The 23,037-nt window shown below is 34.5% G+C and overlaps 1 protein-coding gene and 1 non-coding gene across 2 annotated transcripts; one reads left to right on the top strand and one right to left on the bottom strand.

Moving 5' to 3' along the window:
* Positions 1 to 1,186: 1,186 nt before the first annotated feature.
* On the top strand, positions 1,187 to 2,495 carry LOC112702298 (plastocyanin). The gene has a single exon (XM_025753275.3). It carries the CDS (start codon positions 1,471 to 1,473, stop codon positions 1,981 to 1,983), a length of 513 nt encoding a protein of 170 aa, XP_025609060.1. The 5' UTR covers positions 1,187 to 1,470; the 3' UTR covers positions 1,984 to 2,495.
* A 9,850-nt stretch (positions 2,496 to 12,345) lies between these two features.
* Positions 12,346 to 12,452, bottom strand: LOC112704647 (small nucleolar RNA R71). Its single transcript, XR_003155262.1, has one exon. It is a non-coding gene; the product is annotated as a small nucleolar RNA R71 (small nucleolar RNA).
* Between the last annotated feature and the right edge of the window lie 10,585 nt (positions 12,453 to 23,037).

Genomic DNA, 23,037 nt, shown 5'->3' with positions numbered 1-23,037 from the left:
GCCTTACAGAATAAAATGGAACCGTCAACAAAGAGGTGGTGGTTGACCTTGGGACATCACCTATGTATTTAAAGACCTGTATTAGTCTGTTTTGTTCTGCCTTGTATAGCAAGAATGAGAGACTTTCTGCACAGAAAAAAATAGGAAGATAGAAGATTTCCTTATCGAATACCTCTATTTGGTTTGAAGAAACCATAAGACTGTCATTCCATAATGGCTAAAAAAGGTTGATTTGATTATTGCTACAACCTGCCAATAAATGTAGAATTTATCAAATCTTTTCCTCTTTGCATATCTAAAGTTCAAGATCTTACTCCAAGAAATGACTTGTAAAATATAGAGGCATCAACAATGATAACAAGGCCATTATTTGAAGGTAGAAGGTAGAATTAAACCTAAGAGCAGAAGCAGAAAATTAAAGGAAAAGTCGGCCTATTCGTCTAACAGCAACAAGCTTTATCAGATTTTTATGATTGAATAATGTTTCTTATTCTTATAATAGTACCAAAAGAGTATACCTGCAAAAATACTCTTATAATGAATACATTTAAAAATTAAAGAGAAGATATAAATTTAAAGATAAATATCTTTAAAAATCTAAAATATGAGAATAAATTAAGAAATTAATATTTTTTACAAAAATATCTAGAATCATAAATAAACGTTACCAAGTTAGTATTCATACATATTATAAATAAATATAATTAAATTACATTATATATAATTATAATATTAAATAATTATTTAATATAATTGAATTATATTTTATACTCTTAAGTTGTCAGATAATTATTTTTTATATATTACTGTGTGCATAAAATTATAGGAATAGATGAGAGTACATAAAAAGTAGTTGATGAATCTATAATTATTATTGTCTAGGAACATTACAAAAACCAACAAATAATGCTTTTGTTAAGTAAAAGACTATCAAACAATGAATACAATAGATATATCTCCTATTGCTTTTGAGTACTCAAATACTCAATTTTCATTCTTGTATTTTTTAAGTTCTCAAGCAAATTAACATTTAAAAATGTTTAATTGGATGAGAAGAAACAATGGTGTTTAAACAATCAAAATTCTTCCATTTATCTAATTAAATTTTATTATTTTAATTTATTTTTAAATTGATACTTGTACTCTCTACATTCTCCTCTAAAGATTGTACCTCAACCTCACCATAAAATTTGAAAAAAATCTAATCCACGTCATAGGATAACATTCCATCTGACCAATAACAACAATCCTCATAAGATAACACAAGACACTAGAGCTCAGAATCCTTATCGACTACACCCACTCTCTATGTATATCACTCATTCTCCAACGCATCTCAACCACACAAACACCAATCTACACCTCCGTCCAATCCTCAATGCTATAAAGTATAAAGAATCACTCTCTTTCCGTGTCTCTCATTTTATTCACTTATAATTCACCACAGGCAGATAAGTTTAATCTTCAGACATGGCCACCATCACTAACTCCGCAGCCGTTACCATTCCATCATTCACGGGACTAAAGGCAACTGCAACAAATGCCACCACCAAAGTTAGCGCCGGAGTTAAGGTGTCAGCAGCCCTGTTTCCAAGGCTCGGCGTGAAGGCATCGCTCAAGGACGTTGGAGTAGCTGTTGTGGCCACCGCTGCCAGCGCAGTGCTAGCCAGCAACGCCATGGCTATTGAGGTCTTGCTCGGTGGTGATGACGGGTCTCTGGCTTTTATCCCAAAGGATTTCTCAATTGCTGCTGGGGAGAAGATCGTATTCAAGAACAATGCTGGTTTCCCACACAATGTTGTGTTCGACGAGGACGAGATTCCCAGCGGAGTGGACGCATCAAAAATCTCAATGTCTGAAGAAGACTTACTCAATGCACCTGGTGAGGTTTACAGCGTTACTTTGAGTGAGAAAGGAACCTACTCTTTCTATTGTTCCCCTCACCAAGGAGCTGGTATGGTTGGAAAAGTCACCGTTAACTAGATGCCTTCTTTAAGGGCCTTTTTATCTTAATAGTTTTGTGTTAATTTTGTCTATGTAAAAGAGTTTAATTAATGGATATTGCTGTGAGATACTATTGTATGAGATGAAATATTATTATGCCCTGTCCTATGTAATACTCTTCATTTACTTAATTTGGGGTTTAAAAAATGGTTTCCTCTTCGACCAAACTTTAAAATTTAAACTAGTGAAATAGTCCGTCCTAAAGCACAGTGATGATATAAGTGGATCGCTATAAGTCGCTCTATTGTCGAATACATGAAGTTTAAGTATGTGAGTGAGAATTGTTGCTTGATATAATAAGCATATATGTAATTTATCGAGAATATATAACAATCACATATATACACATGAATGTAAATTAACAGATTGGTAATTATAAGAGTTGAAAATTTTTCTTATAAACAACATTTAAAGTATCACAATCTCCAAATAACTTGTGAAAGAGGAATCATGTTAGAAGCATCCAATAATAAAAAATAAAAAAATAAATTAAAAAATTAATATTTCTGATAAAAATATTTAGAATTATAAATAAATACCTTAGTTATCAAGTTATTATTTATATATATTTCGAATAAATATAATTAAATTATATTATATATAATAATAATTTTAAATAATTATTTGATTGTCAGACAAATTTTTAATTGAATTATATTTCATACATTTAAATTGTTTAAGTTTGAGTAAAAAATTAATTATCATATGTATAAAATTATGGGAGTACATGGAAGTACACAAAAACATTAAATTTATGTTCTTTCAAATAATTGACCTAAAAATATTTTTTTTAGACTTTTAAATCTAACCAAATGATATTTGTTATCATCAAAATAGAGTTTATTATTTTCTAATTACAACATATATAAATGCTAGTGTTAAGCCATGACGGATTTGGTAAGAAAAAAAAATTTGGTTTGCACTTTCTGTTAAAAAACTTCTACTCTAATATTCTTTTTCTAGAGACCAATGGATTGGAGATAAAAACTGAAAATCTCATACATATAAACTATGTTATGCAAATCAGATGAGATATACATGGACATGGTTGATATAATTGTTTAAAAATTAAAATAATAACCGATTTTTTTGTAATTATTAATTTCTCTAGAAAAATAATTTTATATTTTGTACCTAATAAGAAGTACTAAAGTGAGTGCCAAACAAAGTTCTAACCTAAAATAAAATTAAATTCTTACAAATTGTTAGAAGCAAGTGGTCACATAAAGAATCCAGTACCCTAAGGCCACTAGGGTTGCAACTTGTAAAGTTACAATGAATAATTCTGCTACCAAAACTTTTGGTTGATTTGTTTTAAGGATTTCTCTAGGTGGAGAAAGTATAAACAAGTTCTTTAAGAATTAAGGAGAATATGTCATTTTTGTGACTATAATAATTTTTCTACATTAGTTTTTAATATTATATGGTTGGCTTTTAACTTGGTAAAATTATAATGAATGAATTAGAAGATGGCCCAATAATACTAGTAATTTTACTGTATAAATTTAGCAGAAAAATAGGACCTATTTGTAATAAACATATATTTAGTAAAATTAATTTATTATATATATAAATAAATATCAAATTTAAGAAAAAAGTAATTAGCTTTTTCTATTTTTTATATTGATAAAAAAATTAGTATTAATTTTGTTTGCTTTGCTTTAGTAGTACAGAAAAAATACATATAATTAGTTTAAATCTTTCAACAAAATTATTAGCAAAAGTAAATATTAAATTTAAAAGTCTTTTACAAATGGTGTAATTTGTATATGAAGAATAGTAGAAAGTTTGTAGATTTTATTATTTTTAGTTAGCCGTTAGCCATTAATATTTAAAAATATAATATAAAAATATATTATTGAATTATTAAACTAAAAGAATTATGCATATGGCTAAAAATATTGGTCAAAATTATAAATTATAGTGGTTCTTATTTTTTTTTATATTTATTCAAACTAATTATTAGATAAGGAAAAACAACTATTTGTATTTATGAACTTTGTGAACGCTCACAAAAATACCCATCGAAGAAAAAAATTAACTTTGTTTGATGGATTTCGTACGACAAAAGTACCCAAATTCTAAATTTATGTTGACTTTTTAATAAAATTCCAGAATTACTCCACCATTATCTTCAACATCAATTCCCAACCCTCTCTTCTTTCCCAAGTCAAACTTTCACATCCCTCCATTACCACCACTTTAACCACCTTTTTTTTCTCTGCTACTCCACCACCGCTACTATGACGGCATTTCCATCTTCATGAACCCATCTATAAAAAACTTGATCATCGACACCACCTCTCCAACCGGATCCCTCTCCCCCTTTCTCTCCCCTTCTTCCCCAAACCATGCGTCATCTTCGTCACGGTCAACACCACACACTTCCGTTGCCGTTGTGGTCATCAGAGTCATTCTCTGACTTAACAAGTATCCTAACATAGATATGATTGAAGATTTCTAAGAAAATTTGAACAATGAATACACTCAATTAGTTCAATTTGAATATAAATAGAAACAAATAAATTATTAATTACAGGAGATTTGTTCAACTTCGTTAATTATATAATAAATTTGTAATTTGTACGGTTGTAAATATAGGATCTTTCTTCATGGAGTCCATGAGCTTGAAGTGGATTTAGGAGGAGTTGAATCGCACCACAGGAAGGGACCTTGTGCGCTGGATCTCAGTACAGTCTCGCTTCCGAAGTTTCTCCATCTTGTGGCGGCATTAGACGGGGTCTTGGCCGGAGGTATAGGTGATCTGTGCATGGGCTTGAGGCGGCGTTGGGGCCGCCACGGAGTTTAGGTGGCTGCAATTGAAGGTGGCAGCGTTGCGTGAGAATGGATGGATTATCTGGTTGCCTTGTTGTCATTTTTGTCATCGTCAGCGCGTGAAAAGATTGCGGTAGTGGTGGTTAGTGGAGTAGTAGAGAATAGAGGGTGGTTAAGGTAGTGGCGATGGTGTTTAAGATTTGGGAAAGAAGAGAGTAGGGGTTGAAAATAATGGTGGGGTAATTTTGAAATTTTATTAAAAAATCAACATAAATTTAATATTTGGGTACTTTTGTCGTACGAAATTCATCTTTAATGGATACGGCGTTAATTTTCTTCTTTAATGGATATTTTTGTCAACATTTATAAAATTTATGGGTACAAATAGTTATTTTTTCATTATTAGAAACTACATAGATCATGAGTAATACAAATATTAAAAATACAGTGTTATTATTTAACTGCTCTAGTTATTATTCGTATAACGCTATTAATTAAGTAAATAGAGTCTTTAATTGTTTTTAATATATTTAAAATGAAAAAAAATTCAACTTTTCTATGATTGTAAATTAATATAGTAATTAAACATAAAGAGATTACACATATGTCGTAGTCCTTTTAAAATTAATAAAACAAAAATATATTAGCCAAATCTGCACTCTTAATATAAAATTTAAATGTTTATACAAATACATACATAAAAAAAAAACATTTACATACACAAGTAGGTAAGTCACGAAATGAAACTTTATTTAAATTAAAACGGGTTGAAAAAGCTGTAAAGACGATCACCATAAACAATTTTATAAAATTTAAAATTTTTTACTGTAACATTTTTTTATGACTATTGTAATTATTATATTTGTATAAAGTTTAAAATTTTAATTGCACTTGTTACATTTTATTACGGTATAACTAAGATAACGAATAAGATTGAAAATAATGAATATAAAAAAAGTTTTTAAATTTTATAAAAAAAATTAGTTGTAATTATTAATTTAGTTGTACTTGTTATTTTAGTTTTATTGATAATTACGATTCTAATATGCATTTATAATTATTGTAATCATTTTTATAAAATTTAAAAGTTCTTATTGTACAAATAGTTACAGCTAAAATAATAAATAAATTAATTTTTTATTCAATTATATGAATTTAACGAATTTTTTTTAAACAAATTAATTGACAAATTGAAAGGATGGAATTTAAAATTTAAATACATGATTAATTATGATGTTTTAATACTATTTATATTTATACTTAGAATTGTGCTTATCAATTTAAATTAAATAATATTCAATGGAAAAGTCTAGGGGCCAGCAATTTTGTTGAATTTTGCTGGCCCCTAGCATTGCTCATATTCAATTATTAGTTATAATTTAGTAAATCTTTAGAAATGATAAATAAGTAATAATCAATTAAAACTATTTGCGGCCGAAGTAGTTCCTAAATTATTTTTAGTCTTGTAAAACTAAATATACAAGTATTTTTGTAGCAATAAAGTAAAAAAAAAGTTTTTATTTGTACCATAGTGAACAAATTTTTAATAAATCAGAAGAAAATATTTAATTTTTTTATAATAATAATAATAGAAATAATAATAATATAATAAAATAATAATAAAATATAATAATAACACTAGTAGTAATAAATTAATAATACCATTATAAGTTATAAATAAAAAATAAAAAATAATAATAGAGTATAAAATAGAGTAGGTTTTTTGTAGTGGTAATTTTTTAAATTTTAGACTTTTTGCGAAAATCTTATATATAAATCAGTTCTTTAAATAAGTCTGGAACTAAAAGACAGAAATTGAAATAAGTTTTAAAATTGTATTTGGTGTAAAGTGAGAGACAGAGACTAAAATAAGAATGAAGTTCTAATTTAATTTGTTCAAAGAGTAAAGTTAGAATTAATTAATTAAAATGAGAGTATTTTAGATATAAAATGTTATTAAAATTTCAGTTTCTGTCTTCAAAAATTTTGTTTCCCAATGTCCCCACTTTTTGAAGATATTGAAATATTAAAATTTTGGAGACAGAAACTAAAATTTTAGTACCAGTCTCTGACCCAATAAACATGATACTGAATTTCAGTTTTCCAGTTTCCATCTCAATACTTCAAAATAAACGCTAATGTCTTAGAAATACTTTCACTACCATAGAAAGCTTGAAGGTTGTAGTAGGTTTAGAGAATGGGGGTTGAATCTATGTCTTTCTTTAAGTTACTGTGTTAACTCTTTTAAAGCAAACTTTCAGCTCTAACTCTGTTTGAACTCAGCAGCGGAAATTTATGAGACAATTTATTTTTGTCTCATGAATATCAGAAAATAGAACTGAGCAGAGAAGAGAAAAGCTAACGCCATCATGTATCCTGGTTTGGTTGCCTTGTGCTATACAACCTATGTCTAGTCTCCACCACAACAGTGGCGAAATTTCCACTATAGTTAAAGTATTATATACACCAATTCCATAGGATTGACACAATTTTTTCACACTCAAGTTCTAACCTAACTTGACATTGGCTATGCTAATACCTAACTCTTCACTCTTAGTGCTCACCCAACTAAGAAAGGGATAACTCACTGGTACTTGATACAAGACACAAACTTACCTAAAGAAATCTGAAAATAACTCTAGGCTTTTTCTCTCAAGTGTATCGCTCAGCCTCTTTCCACTCATTGTCTTTTTACTTGAACTCTCTCAATATGCCTTTTCACTCAAGAAATTACAGAAAGAAAAACATTGAAAAGTAAAATACAATCTGTAAAACATGAAGGAGATTGACTTCTTCAACAGTCTCTTTGCTATGTGATAAACCAGATTTGCATGTCTTTGATTCAGTTCTTCAATTTTGGCGGAATGCTTCTTTGAAAGAAAGCACTGTCCAAGTAGAGGAACTTCTTCAGGGAACTCTTCACAGAACGCAACTCACCAAACTCTGGTTCTCTCTCTTTACTTCTCAATGATAAAAAATCTTCTTTTATCTCCTTACATGTTGCTGGATTGCTCTCCTTAGGTCAACTTCTTGAGCTGTGTGCAACCAACTTACCATTTCACTTTTTCCCAGTTAATCTCCAAATTGGAACTTTGGTTCTGAGCCTTCTTTGTTGACCGAAAGCCACATGGCAGCAAACACAGATTTTCAATGGTAAATCCAGATCTTGGCCATTAAAAAATAACTTGGTCTCCAAGACACACTTATGACCGTAGATGCACAGCAGTGTAGAACAGAGAACATTTTTTTTTCATTTATCCAAAAATGGTAAAGCAGAAGATTTGAGATGAAATGAAGAAAGTAAGTTGCATGTAAATGAAAATAAATTACCTTTAATTTCTGACTCAGTTTACTATGGATTGATGTGGGTGATTAGATCTTTGCTTTATGATTAAGTTTCTCTTTCTTTCTTCTCTGATAAAATGAGCAGGAGGAACAAATCTCTCTTTCTTCTGTGATTTCTGACCAAGAGGGAAAAAAGTGTACGTTGATTTGGTGAAAGCAAGTGAGAGGGAATTGCTTGTTGAATTCAAGTCGGGCTTGGATCGGGTCTTAATTTGCTTGGCCCATCTGATTTCTTTTTTTGTTTTTCTTTAGGCTTCCATTTATGTTATAGCCCACCAGCCTTATTTATATTTTTCTTATTCACTTGGGCTACTGCTTCATATATGTTTTGGCCTGCAACACTAAACCAAAATAATCAAAACTAATTGGGTAATTAGCCCAATAAACTAATGTTTGTCATCATCAATTATATTAGTTAATTTCTTAACTCAACAAAGCTCCTTGTTTTAATACATGTACTTGAATCAAACTTTAGTTTGTGTAACTGAGAATTATTATAATGTTTGATTTTGTGCTTGTTTGTGTGCCATTATCTTGATAAAAAAAGATCTTTTTCAACGAAAATTTTTTTTTAGTGTGTTTAGCAAATTTCTAGTAGTAAAAATAAAAACACTAGAAAAAAAATCTTTTTTGAGAAGTTGCAATTTACATCTTTTTTTTAAAGAAAAGATATTTTTCATGTAATAAATAAACAAAACAACAACAACAACAACAACAACAACAACAACAACAACAACAACAACAACAACAACAACAACAACAACAACAACAACAACAACAACAACAACAACAACAACAACAAAGAAGCCTTGTCCCACTAGGTGGAGTTGGCTATATGAATCAAATGCCTATTGAGCTCTGTCATGTATCATGTCTATAGAGAGATAGTTTACATGTGGATCTCGTTTGACTACCTCATGGATGGTCTTCTTAGGTCTTCCTCTGCCTTTCACCCTTTGTCCATCTTCCATCTCATCCACTCTCCTGGTTGGGTATTCTGTCGGTCTTTTTCTCACATGTCTAAACCACCTGAGACGTGATTCTATCATCTTTTTCACAATGGGTGCTACTCCAACTCTCTCCCTTATATCTTCGTTTCTTATTTTATCCAATCACATATGAGCACTCATCCATCTCAACATCTTCACCTCTGCCACACTCAACTTATGTTCGTGCCTCCCTTTGACCGCCCAAAACTCCGTACCATAAAGCGTAGCCGGTCTTATAGCAGTGCAATAGAATTTACCTTTAAGTTTTAAAGGCACCTTTTTGTCGCATATAAAACCAGATGCACTCTTTCATTTTGACCAACTTGCTTGGATCCTATGATTTACATCTTATTCAATCTCTCCATTATCTTGTATGATGCACCCAAGATACTTAAAAATTTTTACTTTTTGTAGGATATTTTCATCAATCTACACTTCTATATTAGGGTTTTTCCTTCTCAAACCGAACTTACATTCCATATATTCCGTCTTGCTACGGCTTATGCGCAGACCATACACTTCTAGAGCTTCTCTCCATAAGTCTAACTTCTTATTTAGGTCATCCCTTGACTCTCCCGTAAGAACGATATCATCGGCAAAAAGCATACACCATGGCAAGCTCTTGGATGTGCTCTGTGAGTACTTCCAAGACTAATGTGAAAAGGTATGAACTTAAGGATGATCACTGATGTTATCCTATACCATTAAGAAATTCCTCTATCATACCACCTTGAGTCTTCACACTAGTTGTGGGCCCATCATACATGTCTTTAATTGCACGAATATATGTGAACCTTACTCTTCTCTTTTCTAAAACCTTCCATAAGATATCCCTTGGCACCCGCACCCTATCATACGCTTTTTCCAAATCAATAAACATCATATGTAGATCTCTTTTATTACTACGATACCTCTCCATCATCCTTCTTAATAGGTATATCACTTCGGTGGCGGATTTATCTGGCATAAATCCAAATTGGTTCTCTATTGATGCGTGAGCATCTTTTCTATCTATTTCTAGTGAATTTGCACTTAAATTGTTGAGTTGAAGCACAAATTAATTATCTTTTAGCCACTATGGATGCTACTTTTAGTCTCGTGCAATTCTGTTTATTTTAGGTAGCATTTGGTTGGAATTGATGGAAAGGAAGCATGCAAAAATGGAAGGAATCGCAAAGCTATCCAGCCTGACCTCTTTGCATTCAATCGATCATAACTTGAGCTACAGAGGTTCAAATGAGGCGGTTCCAGTTGCATTGAAAAAGCTAACATCCAGAGCTTCGCAACGATATACAATTTTCCATAGTTGACTTGGCATTAAAGGGCGCGCAGGCGCACATCACGCGCACGCACACATTGGCGTAAAGTCCATCGGCGCGCACGCACACCTGGCGCGTACGCGTGACATGCACAACTCAGAATTCGCCCCCAGCAACTTCTGGGCTGCTTTTTACCCAGTTTTCAATCCAGAAAGCACAGATCAGAGGCTGCAAAATGAAGGAATCAAGTGGTCCCCATCCATCAATTGAAGACTTGCTGATTGTCATAATTAATTCTAGTTTGAATTTAATTTTTAAATAGGAAAAGATATTATTTAGTTTTAAAAATTAGGATTTAAATTTATTAGGATTAGATATTTCCTATCTGAACTTCTAATTGAACCCCATTCCATATTAGACATTTTACATGAATCCTTATTTTTTCTCTGAACCATGAGCAACTAAACCTCCACTGTTAAGGTTAGGAGCTCTGTCTATTATATGGATTGATTCATTTGCTCTTTCTAATTTAATTCATGTTTTGATTTATATTTCAATAATTGTTTTTGTTCTTTATTTTATGAATTTGGGTGGAACGGAAGTATGACCCATGTTCTAATTGAGTTCTTGTATAACTTGGAAAAGCTCTTTACTTGAACAACAGCTTGAAAATATATTATCCTGAATTTCTAATTGTTTGTATTTAACGAGATACGTGACATATAATTCCCTTATTTTTGGATAATTAGGATTCTTGTGGCATATAAACTGGAATTTGATCATCACCTTCTAATTGGAATTAATTGACCAAGGAATTGGCAGTTAATGAATTTTAGAGGAGACTAGGAAGGTCTAAGGAATTAGGGTCTAGTCACATATAGTTTGCCATAAATTAAATCTTGCATGATTAAAATAGTTAGTAAGAAAAATCAATCCGGAAAATAGATAACTTTGAAGCCTTAACTGTTTCTCCATAATTTATTCCCAACTTAATTATTTGTCTATCCTTTTGATATTCTGAGTTGCTGTTTATGCTCTTTGAACATTCAAACACTCTTTTCTGCTTGCCTAACTAAGTAGATCATTTAACCATTGTTGCTTAGTCCATCAATCCTCGTGGGATCGATCCTCACTCACCTGAGGTATTACTTGGTACGAATCGGTGCACTTGCCGGTTAGTCTGTGGTTAGAAATACCGCACCAAGTTTTTTGGCGCCGTTGCCGGGGATTGACTGTGATTAACAACTATTAGTTATTTGATTGCTTAGATTAGGCGTTTTAGTTTTAATTTTATTTAACTCTTGTTTTATTATTTTCAAAAAAAAATATAAATAAATAAAAATATTTTTTATCTCTTTACACAGGTTACCTCACTGGAAATTCTCTGCACTCTGACGTAGAGATTCCCATCTTTTCTTGTCTTTTGTTTGTTTATGCGCAGGAACAGAGACAAAGAACATCTCTTAGACTTTGATCCTAAAACTGAGAGGACTTTCAGGCGACGTTTACAACATGCAAGACTTTACAGAGCTGCAGAATCCACTATGGATCCTAACAATGATGATAATGCCAATGTGGCAAACCCGAATGGGGATGAGCAACAAAGGAGAGTGCTTGGATCTTTTTCTGCTCCTACTGTAGATCTTTATGGAAAAAGCATTGTGGTGCCTCCTATAGCTACGAACAACTTTGAGTTGAAACCACATTTGGTTACCTTGGTGCAACAAAACTGCCAGTATCATGTTCTTCCCCATGAAGACCCAAATCAATTTATTTCCAATTTTCTGCAGATTTGGGATACTGTGAAGACAAACAGAGTGAACCCAGAGGTGTACAAACTCATGCTCTTCCCGTTTGCTCTAAGGGATGGAGCAAAGCTATGGCTAGATTCCCAACCTAAGGAGAGCTTGGATACTTGGAACAAGATTGTTACTGAGTTTCTTACTAAATTCTTCCCACCAAAGAAGCTGACTAAGCTTAGGATGGAGGTCCAGACCTTCAGGCAGAAGGATGGTGAAACTCTTTATGAAGCTTGGGAGAGATACAAGTTACTGACTAGGCAATGCCCTCCAGACATGTTCTCCAAATGGACTCAACTAGATATCTTTTATGAAGGCCTGTGGGAAATGTCCAAGACGTGCTTAGATAATTCTACAAGAGGTTCATTGCATAAGAAGAAGACACCAGAGGAGACTATTGAGCTTATTGAATTGGTTGTTAGCAACCAATATTTATACTCATTTAACAGGAATCCTGTGAACTCTGAAGCTCCTCAGAAGAAGGGTGTCATGGAAGTAGAAACTCTTAATGCTCTTCTTGCTCAGAACAAGCTTATATCTTAGCAAATAAGTCTACTTACTCAACAGATGAGTGGCATGAAAGTCTCAGCTATCAACACCCAAAATCCACCTCAAGAAGCCTCTTATGACATGACAGGTAATTTTGTGCAAAATGATAATTATGATTATGCTCAATTTTCTTCTGAACAGGTCAATTACATGGGGAGTGGTCCTAGAAATCCCAATAATGATCCATACTCCAAGACATATAATCAGGGGTGGAGGAATCACCCAAACTTTGGGTGGAGAGACCAATTTCAGAAATCTCATAATTTCAACAATAATTCTCAGGGCGGCTTTCAACAGAACAATTACAATAACCGCCAATTTCAGTCTCAGCAACAACAATCAACTCAGCAGGCAAACTCTAAATCCCAAAAAGATTCTAATTGGGAGATGATGATGAGTTTTGTGCAGAAAACCAGAGCCTCCATTAGAAACTTGGAAATGCAAATGGATCAAATGAGCAAGCAATTACCTGAGAGGTCTGCAAGTACATTTCCAGGTGATACAGTGGTGAACCCAAGAGAAGACTGCAAGGTTATATAGTTGAGAAGTGGTAAAGTAGCTGGCTCTGAGACCAAGGCCAATGAAGAATTAGTTGAAAAAGAAACTCCAGAGGAAAGGGAAGAAGAAGTAGAGCGCGCCCCTCCTAAGCGTGCAGATAACCCATTCCCGGATTCTCTTAACACTTATCCTACCTTGCCAAAGGCTCCTAAATACAAGTCAAAAATGCCATATCCTCAGAGGCTTCAGAAGGCTTCCAAAGAAAAGCAATTTTCTAAATTTTTAGATGTCTTCAAGAAGCTACAGATCAACATTTCTTTTGCAGAGGCTCTTGAGCAAATGCCTCTCTATGCTAAATTTATTAAAAGAGTTGTTGACCCACAAGAGAAACTGGAAGGAACAAGAAACAGTGGTGTTAACCAAGGAATGCAGTGCCATTATTCAACACAACCTTCCTGAGAAGATGCCAGACCCAGGGAGCTTTATCATTCCTTGCACCATTGGAGATGTCACCATTCAGAGAGCTTTATGTGACCTTAGAGCTAGCATCAATCTAATGCCACTTTCAGTGATGAAAAAGCTCCAAATTGAGGAGGTAAAACCCACTTGTATTTCTCTTCAACTTGCTGATCTTTCTATTAAATTACCTGTGGGTGTTGTTGAGGATTTACTTGTTAAAGTAGGACCATTTATTTTTCCTGTTGATTTTGTTATATTAGACATGGAAGAGGAGGTAAAATCCTCTATTATACTTGGTAGACCCTTTTTAGCTACAGGTAGAGCTCTGATTGATGTTCAAAAGGGTGAATTAACCCTGAGGGTCAATGAAGAGCAGGTGGTCCTCAATGTTTTTGAAGCTTTCAAACACCCTAATGATTCTGAAGGGTGTATGAAAATAGATGTTGTCGAGCTACTTGTTCAAGAAGTACTGAAAGATGAAATGCTTGATGACATTCTGGATTCTATTTCTGAGTATGAACTGGTTAAAGTTGATGAGTCACCACCCCAGAAGGTTATAGTTCACACGCCCAAAGCAGAGGGGGAAGCCCCCAATCTTGAGCTCAAACCTCTACCTCCTTCTCTGAAATATGTATTCTTGGGTGAAAATGATTCATATCCAGTGATCATTAGCTCTTCCCTGAAGCATGAAGAGGAAGAGGCGCTTGTTTCAGTGCTCAGGAGCCATAAAACAGCTCTTGGGTGGACCATTAGTGACTTAAAAGGGATTAGTCCAACAAAGTGTATGCATAAGATCCTTCTTGAAGATGATGCTAAACCAGTTGTGCAACCACAAAGGAGACTTAATCCAACCATGAAAGAGGTGATCCAAAAAGAGGTAATGAAATTATGGGAAGCATGTATTATTTACCCTATTTCTGACAGTCCTTGGGTAAGTCATGTGCAGGTAGTTCCCAAGAAAAGAGGGATGACAATGATCCAGAATGAGAAGAATGAGCTTATTCCTACAAGGACAGTCACATGATGGAGAATGTGTATAGACTACAGAAGGCTTAACACTGCTACATGGAAGGATCATTTTTCCTTGCCTTTCATTGATCAGATGCTTGAGAGGTTAGCTGGTCATACTTTTTATTATTTTCTAGAAAGATATTCTGGATATAATCAAATTGCAGTGGACCCTCAAGATCAAGAGAAGACAACATTCACATGCCCCTTCGGAGTGTTTGCTTATAGGAGAATGCCATTTGGACTCTGTAATGCTCCAGCAACTTTCCAAAGGTGTATGCTTTCAATCTTTTCTGATATGGTTGAGAAATATATTGAGGTATTTATGGATGATTTTCTGTCTTTGGTAATTCTTTTGAATCCCGCCTTAACCATTTATCTCTTGTCTTGAAATGATGTCAAGAGTCAAACCTTGTTTTAAATTGAAAAAAAAATGCCATTTCATGGTTACAGAAGGTATTGTTCTTGGGCACCGGATTTCAAGTAAGGGGATTGAGGTTGACAAAGCAAAAGTGGAGGTAATTGAAAAGTTACCACCACCAGCTAATGTTAAGGAAATCAGGAGTTTCTTGGGTCATGCAGGATTTTATAGGAGATTTATAAAAGACTTTTCTAAAATTGCTAAACCATTGAGCAACCTGTTGGTTGTTGATGTTTCTTTTGTCTTTGATTCTGATTGCCTACATGCTTTTGAAACTCTAAAAGCAAACCTTACCTCTGCTCCCATTATAGCTCCCTCTGACTGGGATTTACCATTTGAATTGATGTGTGATGCCAGTGACTTTACCATAGGAGCTGTTTTAGGACAAAGGCATGGTAAACTTGTACATGTCATTTACTATGCCAGTCGTGTGTTAAATGATGCCCAAAAGAATTACACAATTACAGAAAAGGAATTATTAGCTGTTGTGTTTACTGTTGATAAGTTTAGGTCCTATTTAATTGGTTCTAAGGTTATTGTTTATACTGACCATGCTGCTTTAAATTACCTTCTAACCAAGCAGGACTCTAAACCAAGATTAATCAGATGGGTGCTACTCCTCCAGGAGTTTGCATTGAGATAAAAGACAGGAAGGGGTCAGAAAATCAAGTAGCTAACCATCTCTCCAGAATTGAGCCTGATGCAGGAGTACAACTACCCATACCTGTAACTGAATCTTTTCCTGATGAGCAATTGTTCCGCATTCAGCAGGCTCCATGGTTTGCAGACATTGCAAAATACAAAGCTATGAATTTTATTCCAAAAGGGTATAGTAGGCAACAAGTAAAGAAGCTACTGACTGATGCAAAGTACTACATTTGGGAGGAACCGTACCTTTTTAAAAGGTGCTCAGATGGTATGATCCGGAGATGTGTCCTGAATGAGGAAAATCAGCCAATTCTCTGGCACTGTCACTGATCTGAGTATGGAGGCCACTTTGGTAGTGAAAAGACAGCTACAAAAGTCCTTCAGAGTGGGTTTTACTGGCTGACTCTCTTCAGGGACTCAAGAGCATTTGTGAAGCACTGTGACAAATGTGAAAAAGCTGCGAAACTCCCTGCCAACCATGAAATGCCACAGCAGGGGATTCTTGAGGTTGAGTTATTTGATGTATGGAGTATTGATTTCATGGGACCTTTCCCACCCTCACATTCAAACAACTATATTTTAGTGGCAGTTGATTATGTGTCCAAGTGGGTAGAAGCTGTAGCTCTACCTACCAATGATGCCAAGGTGGTAATGAGTTTTCTGCAGAGATATATCTCTAGCCGGTTTGGTGTTTCAAGGACACTAATTAGTGATGGAGGAAGTCACTTCTGTAATAGACAGCTGGACTCTCTTCTGCAGAGATATGAAGTCCGTCATAAAGTAGCAACTCCCTATCACCCTTAGACAAGTGGGCAGGTTGAAGTTTCCAACAGGGAGCTCAAGAGGATACTAGAGAAGACCGTAAGTGTTTCAAGAAAGGATTGGTCTAGGAAGCTTGATGATGCTCTATGGGAATACCGGACAGCTTACAAGACTCCTATTGGCATGTCCGCTTATCAATTGGTCTATGGCAAAGCCTATCACTTGCCAGTCGAGTTGGAGCATAAAGCTTATTGGGCAATCAGGTATCTGAACCTTGATTCAGAAGCTGCAGGAATTAAGCGAATGCTTCAGTTGAACGAGCTTGATGAATTCAGATACTCAGCCTATGAGAATGCCAAGCTCTATAAGGAGAGAACTAAGCTATTGCATGACAAGAAGATAGCCATCAGAGTCTTTGAGCCAGGACAAAGAGTGCTTCTGTATAATTCAAGGCTCAAATTCTTTCCCGAGAAGTTGAAATCCCGGTGGTCAGGATCATTTGTGGTTACCAAAGCTTCACCATACGGTCATGTAGAAATACAGGAAGAGAATTCTGACAGAAAATTTACAATGAATGGCCAGAGGTTGAAGCACTATCTTGGAGGCGATATTGATCGCCAAAAGTCCACTCATCTGCTGAATTAGCAGAACTGACCGTCAAACTAGTGACGTTAAAAGAAGCGCTTGTTGGGAGGTAACCCGATAATTTCGTATCCTTAGTTATTTTCGTAGTAGTATTTTCTTATTTATTTGGTTTTTATTAAGTTCTATCTGATCATGCAGCTATTTGAGGACAGGAACTAAATATAAAAAAAGTGTGCACATAACGCGCACGCGTCATATGTGTGTGCGTGAAAAATAAAAGTGAACAGAGAGTTACGCGGGAGTGGCGCAGGAATGATGCCTTTTGCACAAACATGTCCACGCGTACGCGTCCATGACGCGTGCGCGTCATTCGCAATTTTGGCACTCCACGCGTACGCGTCAAGCACGCGCATGCGTGGGTAAGAAAAAATCGGCGTAATAGGCGTTTGGGCAGAGAGTTGTGCTGGCTTAGGGCTGGAAGTGTGCTAGAGGCACAAAATTGCTCACGCGTGCACGTGTATGACGCGCACGTGTCGTATGAAAATATTGGTTCCCAAACCATGCGAACAGAGAGTTGCGCGTGCGCGCAGCTGGCTTCACGCGATTCGCACAAATCATGGGCATGTGGACGCGTGCCTGACGCTCACGCATCATTATAAAATTTTTGCGTAGCACGCGTACGCGTCGCCTGCGCCGCACAATTACACTAGTTCGCCGCCCAGTTTTATTTTTTCTTTTCTCTCTCCCAATCCTAATTCTCTCTTGTTCCTTTATCCTTTTTCTTTCATATTAATATTCTTTTCCTCTTGTTTTCAATTCTTCTTTGCTTGAGGACAAGCAAACATTTAAGTTTGGTGTTGACCCTTCGCTTATGACTTTTTTGTTTAGCACCAAAGGGAGATGAATGCTCTTCATGGAGGAATGAGATAACCACCAACATAATTGAGGTGGTTAAGTTTCCTTCATTCTATTTCTCTTTCGTTCTTATTTTGTTGTCCTCTGTTTTCTGTTGCTTTGATTGCATGCATGATTTTTAGTACGTTTAGTTCCTAAATTTAGATTTAATTATAATAAATTGTCTTATGTACCACTCACTGAGCTTGAATCTAAAAAGAAAAGAATTTAAATGATGTATTGCATGAGAAATTGAGTTTAATTTTAAGAATAGTCTTATTTACTTAAATGTGGTGGTATTTTCTGTGATTCTGAATGCATGATATGAACAGTGCATATTTGAATTTGAATCAAGGGATGTTGATGTATAAGGAAGAGAAATTTAGATAATTATTATGACTTCTCTGAAATAAATAAAAGTTTAACCCTTGAAGCAAAAGAAACAGCAAAAGAAAAAAATAATTAATAATAAAAGCAAGGTCCAAGGCTCTGAGCATCAATAACTAGGGAGGTCAAACATGATTAAAAGCTCAAAGAGTTGTTTCCCTAGTCATATGCTTGTGGTGTGATTGTGTCAAGTAATCCTTGAGACAGAACACTTAGAGTCGAGACCAAGTGCATTTAATAGAGTATGCCAAAGGCTTTGAGCACCACTGTCTGGGAGTAACTGAAAGAAAAATCAGAACTCAAAGAGAGTTTCCCAGTTAAGTGCTTGTGGTGTTTCCGTGTCAAGTAACCTTTGAGACAAAACATTTAAAGTCACGGCTAGGCTTAAAGTGCGAAGCACCAAAGAAAAATAAATTAAAGTAAATTTTGCTATGTTCAAGGATTAAACTAAAATAAAAAGATCAGAGAATTCATAATATTATCCGAATTCTAATTCTGAATGACAATGACATCCTTCTGATTTAAAGGAGAGTAAGATGCAAAAACTATTCAGGATTGCAGTTGCAAACCCCACTATAAGAAGAGACATGAGCTTAATCAAACCCTCATTCTCATGCAAATTCACATCCTAAGTCTATATTAGTTTTGGTTGCTTGAGGACAAGCAACAGTTCAAGTTTGGTGTTGTGATGCGTGAGCATCTTTTCTATCTTTTCCTAGTGAATTTGTACTTAAATTGTTGAGTTTAAGCACGAATTAATTATCTTTTAGCCACTATGGATGCTACTTTGAGTCTTGTGCAATTCTATTTATTTTAGGTACCATTTGGTTGGAATTGATGGAAAGGAAGCATGCAAAAATGGAATGAATCGCAAAGCTGTCCAACCTGACCTCTTCGCATTCAATCGATCATAACTTGAGTTACAGAGATTCAAATGAGACGGTTCTAGTTGCATTGGAAAGCTAACATCCAGAACTTTACAACGATATACAATTTGCCATAGTTGACTTGGCGTAAAAGGGTGCGCACCCGCACATCACGCGCACACGCACATCACGCGCACAAGCACATTGGCGAAAAGTCCATCGGCACGCACGCGCACCTGGCGCGTACGCGCGACATGCACGACTCAGAATTCACCCCCAGCGATTTCTGGGCTACTTTTGACCCAGTTTTCAGCCCATAAAACACAGATCAGAGGCTGCAAAATGAAGGAATCAAGTGGTCCCTATCCATCAATTGAAGACTTGCTGATTGTCATAATTAATTCTAGTTTGAATTTAATTTTTAAATAGGAAAAAATATTATTTAGTTTTAAAAATTAGGATTTAAATTTATTAGGATTAGATATAAAAGGATTCCATTCTGAACTTCTAATTGAACCCCATTCCATATTAGACATTTTACCTGAATCCTTATTTTCTCTCTGAACTATGAGCAACTAAACCTCCATTGTTAAGGTTAGGAGCTCTGTCTATTGTATGGATTGATTCATTTGCTCTTTCTAATTTAATTCATATTTTGATTTATATTTCAATAATTGTTTTCATTCTTTATTTTATGAATTTGGGTGGAACGGAAGTATGACCCATGTTCTAATTGAATTCTTGTATAACTTGGAAAAGCTCTTTACTTGAACAACAGCTTGAAAACATATTATCCTGAATTTCTAATTGTTTGTATTTAACGGGATACGTGACATATAATCCCCTTATTTTTGGATAATTAGGATTCTTGTGGCATATAAACTGAAATTTGATCATCACTTTCTAATTGGAATTAATTGACCAAGGAATTGGCGGTTAATGAATTTTAGAGGAGACTAGGAATGTCTAAGGAATTAGGGTTTAGTCACATATAGTTTGCCATGAATTAAATCTTGCATGATTAAAATAGTTAGTAAGAAAAATTAATCCGGAAAATAGATAACTTTGAAGTCTTAACTGTTTCTCCATAATTTATTCCCAACTTAATTATTTGTCTATCCGTTTGATATTCTGAGTTGCTGTTTAATGCTCTTTGAACATCCAAACACTCTTTTCTACTTGCCTAACTAAGTAAATCATTTAACCATTATTGTTTAGTCCATCAATCCTCGTGGGATCGACCCTCACTCACCTGAGGTATTACTTGGTACGACCCAATGCACTTGCCAGTTAGTCTGTGGTTAGAAATACCGCACCATATATTACTTGTGTCTCTTTTCTCATGGTATGGCTCATGAGCTTGATCCCTTTATAGTTTCCGCAACTTTGTATATCCCCTTATTCTTGTAAATAGGTACCAAGGTGCTCTTTCCCCACTCATCAGACATCTTCTTTGACCTTAAAATCTCATTAAAAAGCTTGGTTAACTAGTTGATGCCTTTTTCTCCAAGGCCCTTCCAAACCTCAATCGGGATATTATCAGATCCTACTGTCCTTCCATTTTTCATCTGCTTTAGAGCCTCTTTTACTTCGAAGTCTCGAATCCTTTGATAGTAGTCAAAGTTTTGATCTTCTTCCCTTGTGCATAACTGACCAAGGCTCGGAAGAGTCTTATGTCCTTCATTAAATAACTCATAGAAGTGGCTCTTTCACTTTTTATTAATCTTCTCCTCTTGAGCCAGCACATCTCCATCCTTATCCTTTATGCACTTAACCTGATCCAAATCTCTCGTTCTTCTTTCACGGCTCTTTGCGATTCTATATATACCCTTTTCTCTTTCTTTTGTACCCAAAGACTGGTAGAGACCTTCATATGCTCTTGTTCTTACTTCACTTATAGTCATTTTTGTCTCTTTCTTAGCCGTCTTAGATAGCTTCTTTGTTCCTCACCTTTCATCCGCCACCACCTTGTCTTTGGGTTCTTCGTATGATGTCTCGTCCTCAACTTTTACTCAATGCGAAAATTCATGATGAACATCCTATGTTATGTTGTCAAACTATCTCCCGGGATAATTTTACAATTAATGCAAAATTTCCGGTCGACTCTCCTCAACAAGAAGAAGTCGATTTGACAGCTTGTCATGCCACTCTTATAGGTTATAAGATGTTTGTCTCTCTTTTTAAAACATGTATTTGCGATGAGAAGGTCAAAGGTTGAGGAGAAGTTTAAAATAGTTTTACCCTCGGCATTGGTCACCCCGAAACCAAGGCTTCCGTGAATACTTCCATATCGAGTCACTTCTCTTCCAACATATCCATTTAAATCTCCTCCTAAGAAAATATTATCTCCCGAAGGTATGTCTTGGACCAAACTCTCTAAATCCTCCCAAAACCTTATATTGTGTTGTTCGTCCGAACCCACTAGCGGTGCATAGGCGCTAATCACATGAAAAACACCTCCCTCCACTAGAAGTTTGATAGAGATGATCTGATCTCCCATCCTCTTGACATCCACTACGTCCTTTTTTCCACTACTTATCTACAATAATACCAACCTCATTCCTATTCTTCACATTTCCTGTATACCAAAGTTTGATACCGAAAGTATCCAACTCCCTAACCTTCGCACCAATCTATTTTATTTTTTGTAGGCACATAATGTTAATCTTCCTCCTTGTCATAATGTCCACCACCTCCATGTATTTTTACTTGAAAATACTTTTATATTGTTAAACCCAAACATAATTGATAAATAAAAAAATCCTTTTGCTTAAAATATCTAAACATAAAATTACTTTTACTTTTCTATAAAATCTTTTAAAAACAGATAACTCAAAAGATCTTTTCTTAAAAGTTCACCCAAACAAGTCTTTTATTCTTAGTTGAACTATAATTTTGGCACTCAAGTAATAAGTTCACTAACAATTCAGTCCTCTCTCACTTTAAGTAGTTTAGTCATGCTCATGCGAAACCAATCTTCTATGTCCCACAAACGGATTTTATCAAATATGTAAACGGACCATTTTGTCTATCAAATTGAACTTTCAGCTTAGCTTGAAAAAGCAGAACGCTAACGTTACATGTAAATCAATCAACTATTTTCCCCTCATCAGTGCTAAATTAAACGGTGCCAACTATAACACATGTAAAAAAAATGTTAAATTTAAATTAAAATTATAATGTTCCCAAAGATATGAAGGATGTAAAAACTATGATTAACAAAAAGTTGATGTGGGAAGAATTCCTGCTACCATTTGTTTTAAAATTCTCTATGTGTGATTGTGGCTCTCATCATCCTGCAGATATCATCAAAAATTGTTTAGAACATAAGTTGACACTATATCTAGTCATTATAGACTTATTCTATTCATTTCAGCATAAGCAAAAGTAACACAAAAAAGTGAAGAACATACAAATTATAATAAAGTTCCCTGGTATAATCAAAAGACATTGCTCCCTCTCTAGTATCTAAAAAGAAGAAAGTTGATTTGTAAATCTACCACCCCCTCTCAATAATGAACTATGAACAAAACAGTAACTATATGAAAGAACTTCATCTAAAGTAAATTTGCATAATTTCAAACCCTAATCTCAAGTAACAGTAAGAAAGCACAAAACCAACCACATTCTGAATACAATAAAACAACATTACAATTCAACCTTTTAAACTCCTTATTCATAGTTTCATAGCAAATTGCTGCACCACACTCAAACAACACATCAAGCTAAACAACAATTTTTTAAAAATTTCACAAATTTTTTAAAAATAAACAATTAGAAATCATATAC

Source organism: Arachis hypogaea, chromosome 7 (assembly GCF_003086295.3).
Source record: "Arachis hypogaea cultivar Tifrunner chromosome 7, arahy.Tifrunner.gnm2.J5K5, whole genome shotgun sequence".
NCBI classification, from domain to species: domain Eukaryota; kingdom Viridiplantae; phylum Streptophyta; class Magnoliopsida; order Fabales; family Fabaceae; genus Arachis; species Arachis hypogaea.
The sequence above is the reverse complement of the archived record's forward strand: the minus strand, read 5'-3'. Positions and strand labels throughout refer to the sequence as shown.

Bases quoted from the DNA above. Each gene is read 5' to 3' on its own strand.
- LOC112702298 (XM_025753275.3), top strand. From the start codon at position 1,471: ATGGCCACCATCACTAACTCCGCAGCCGTTACCATTCCATCATTCACG.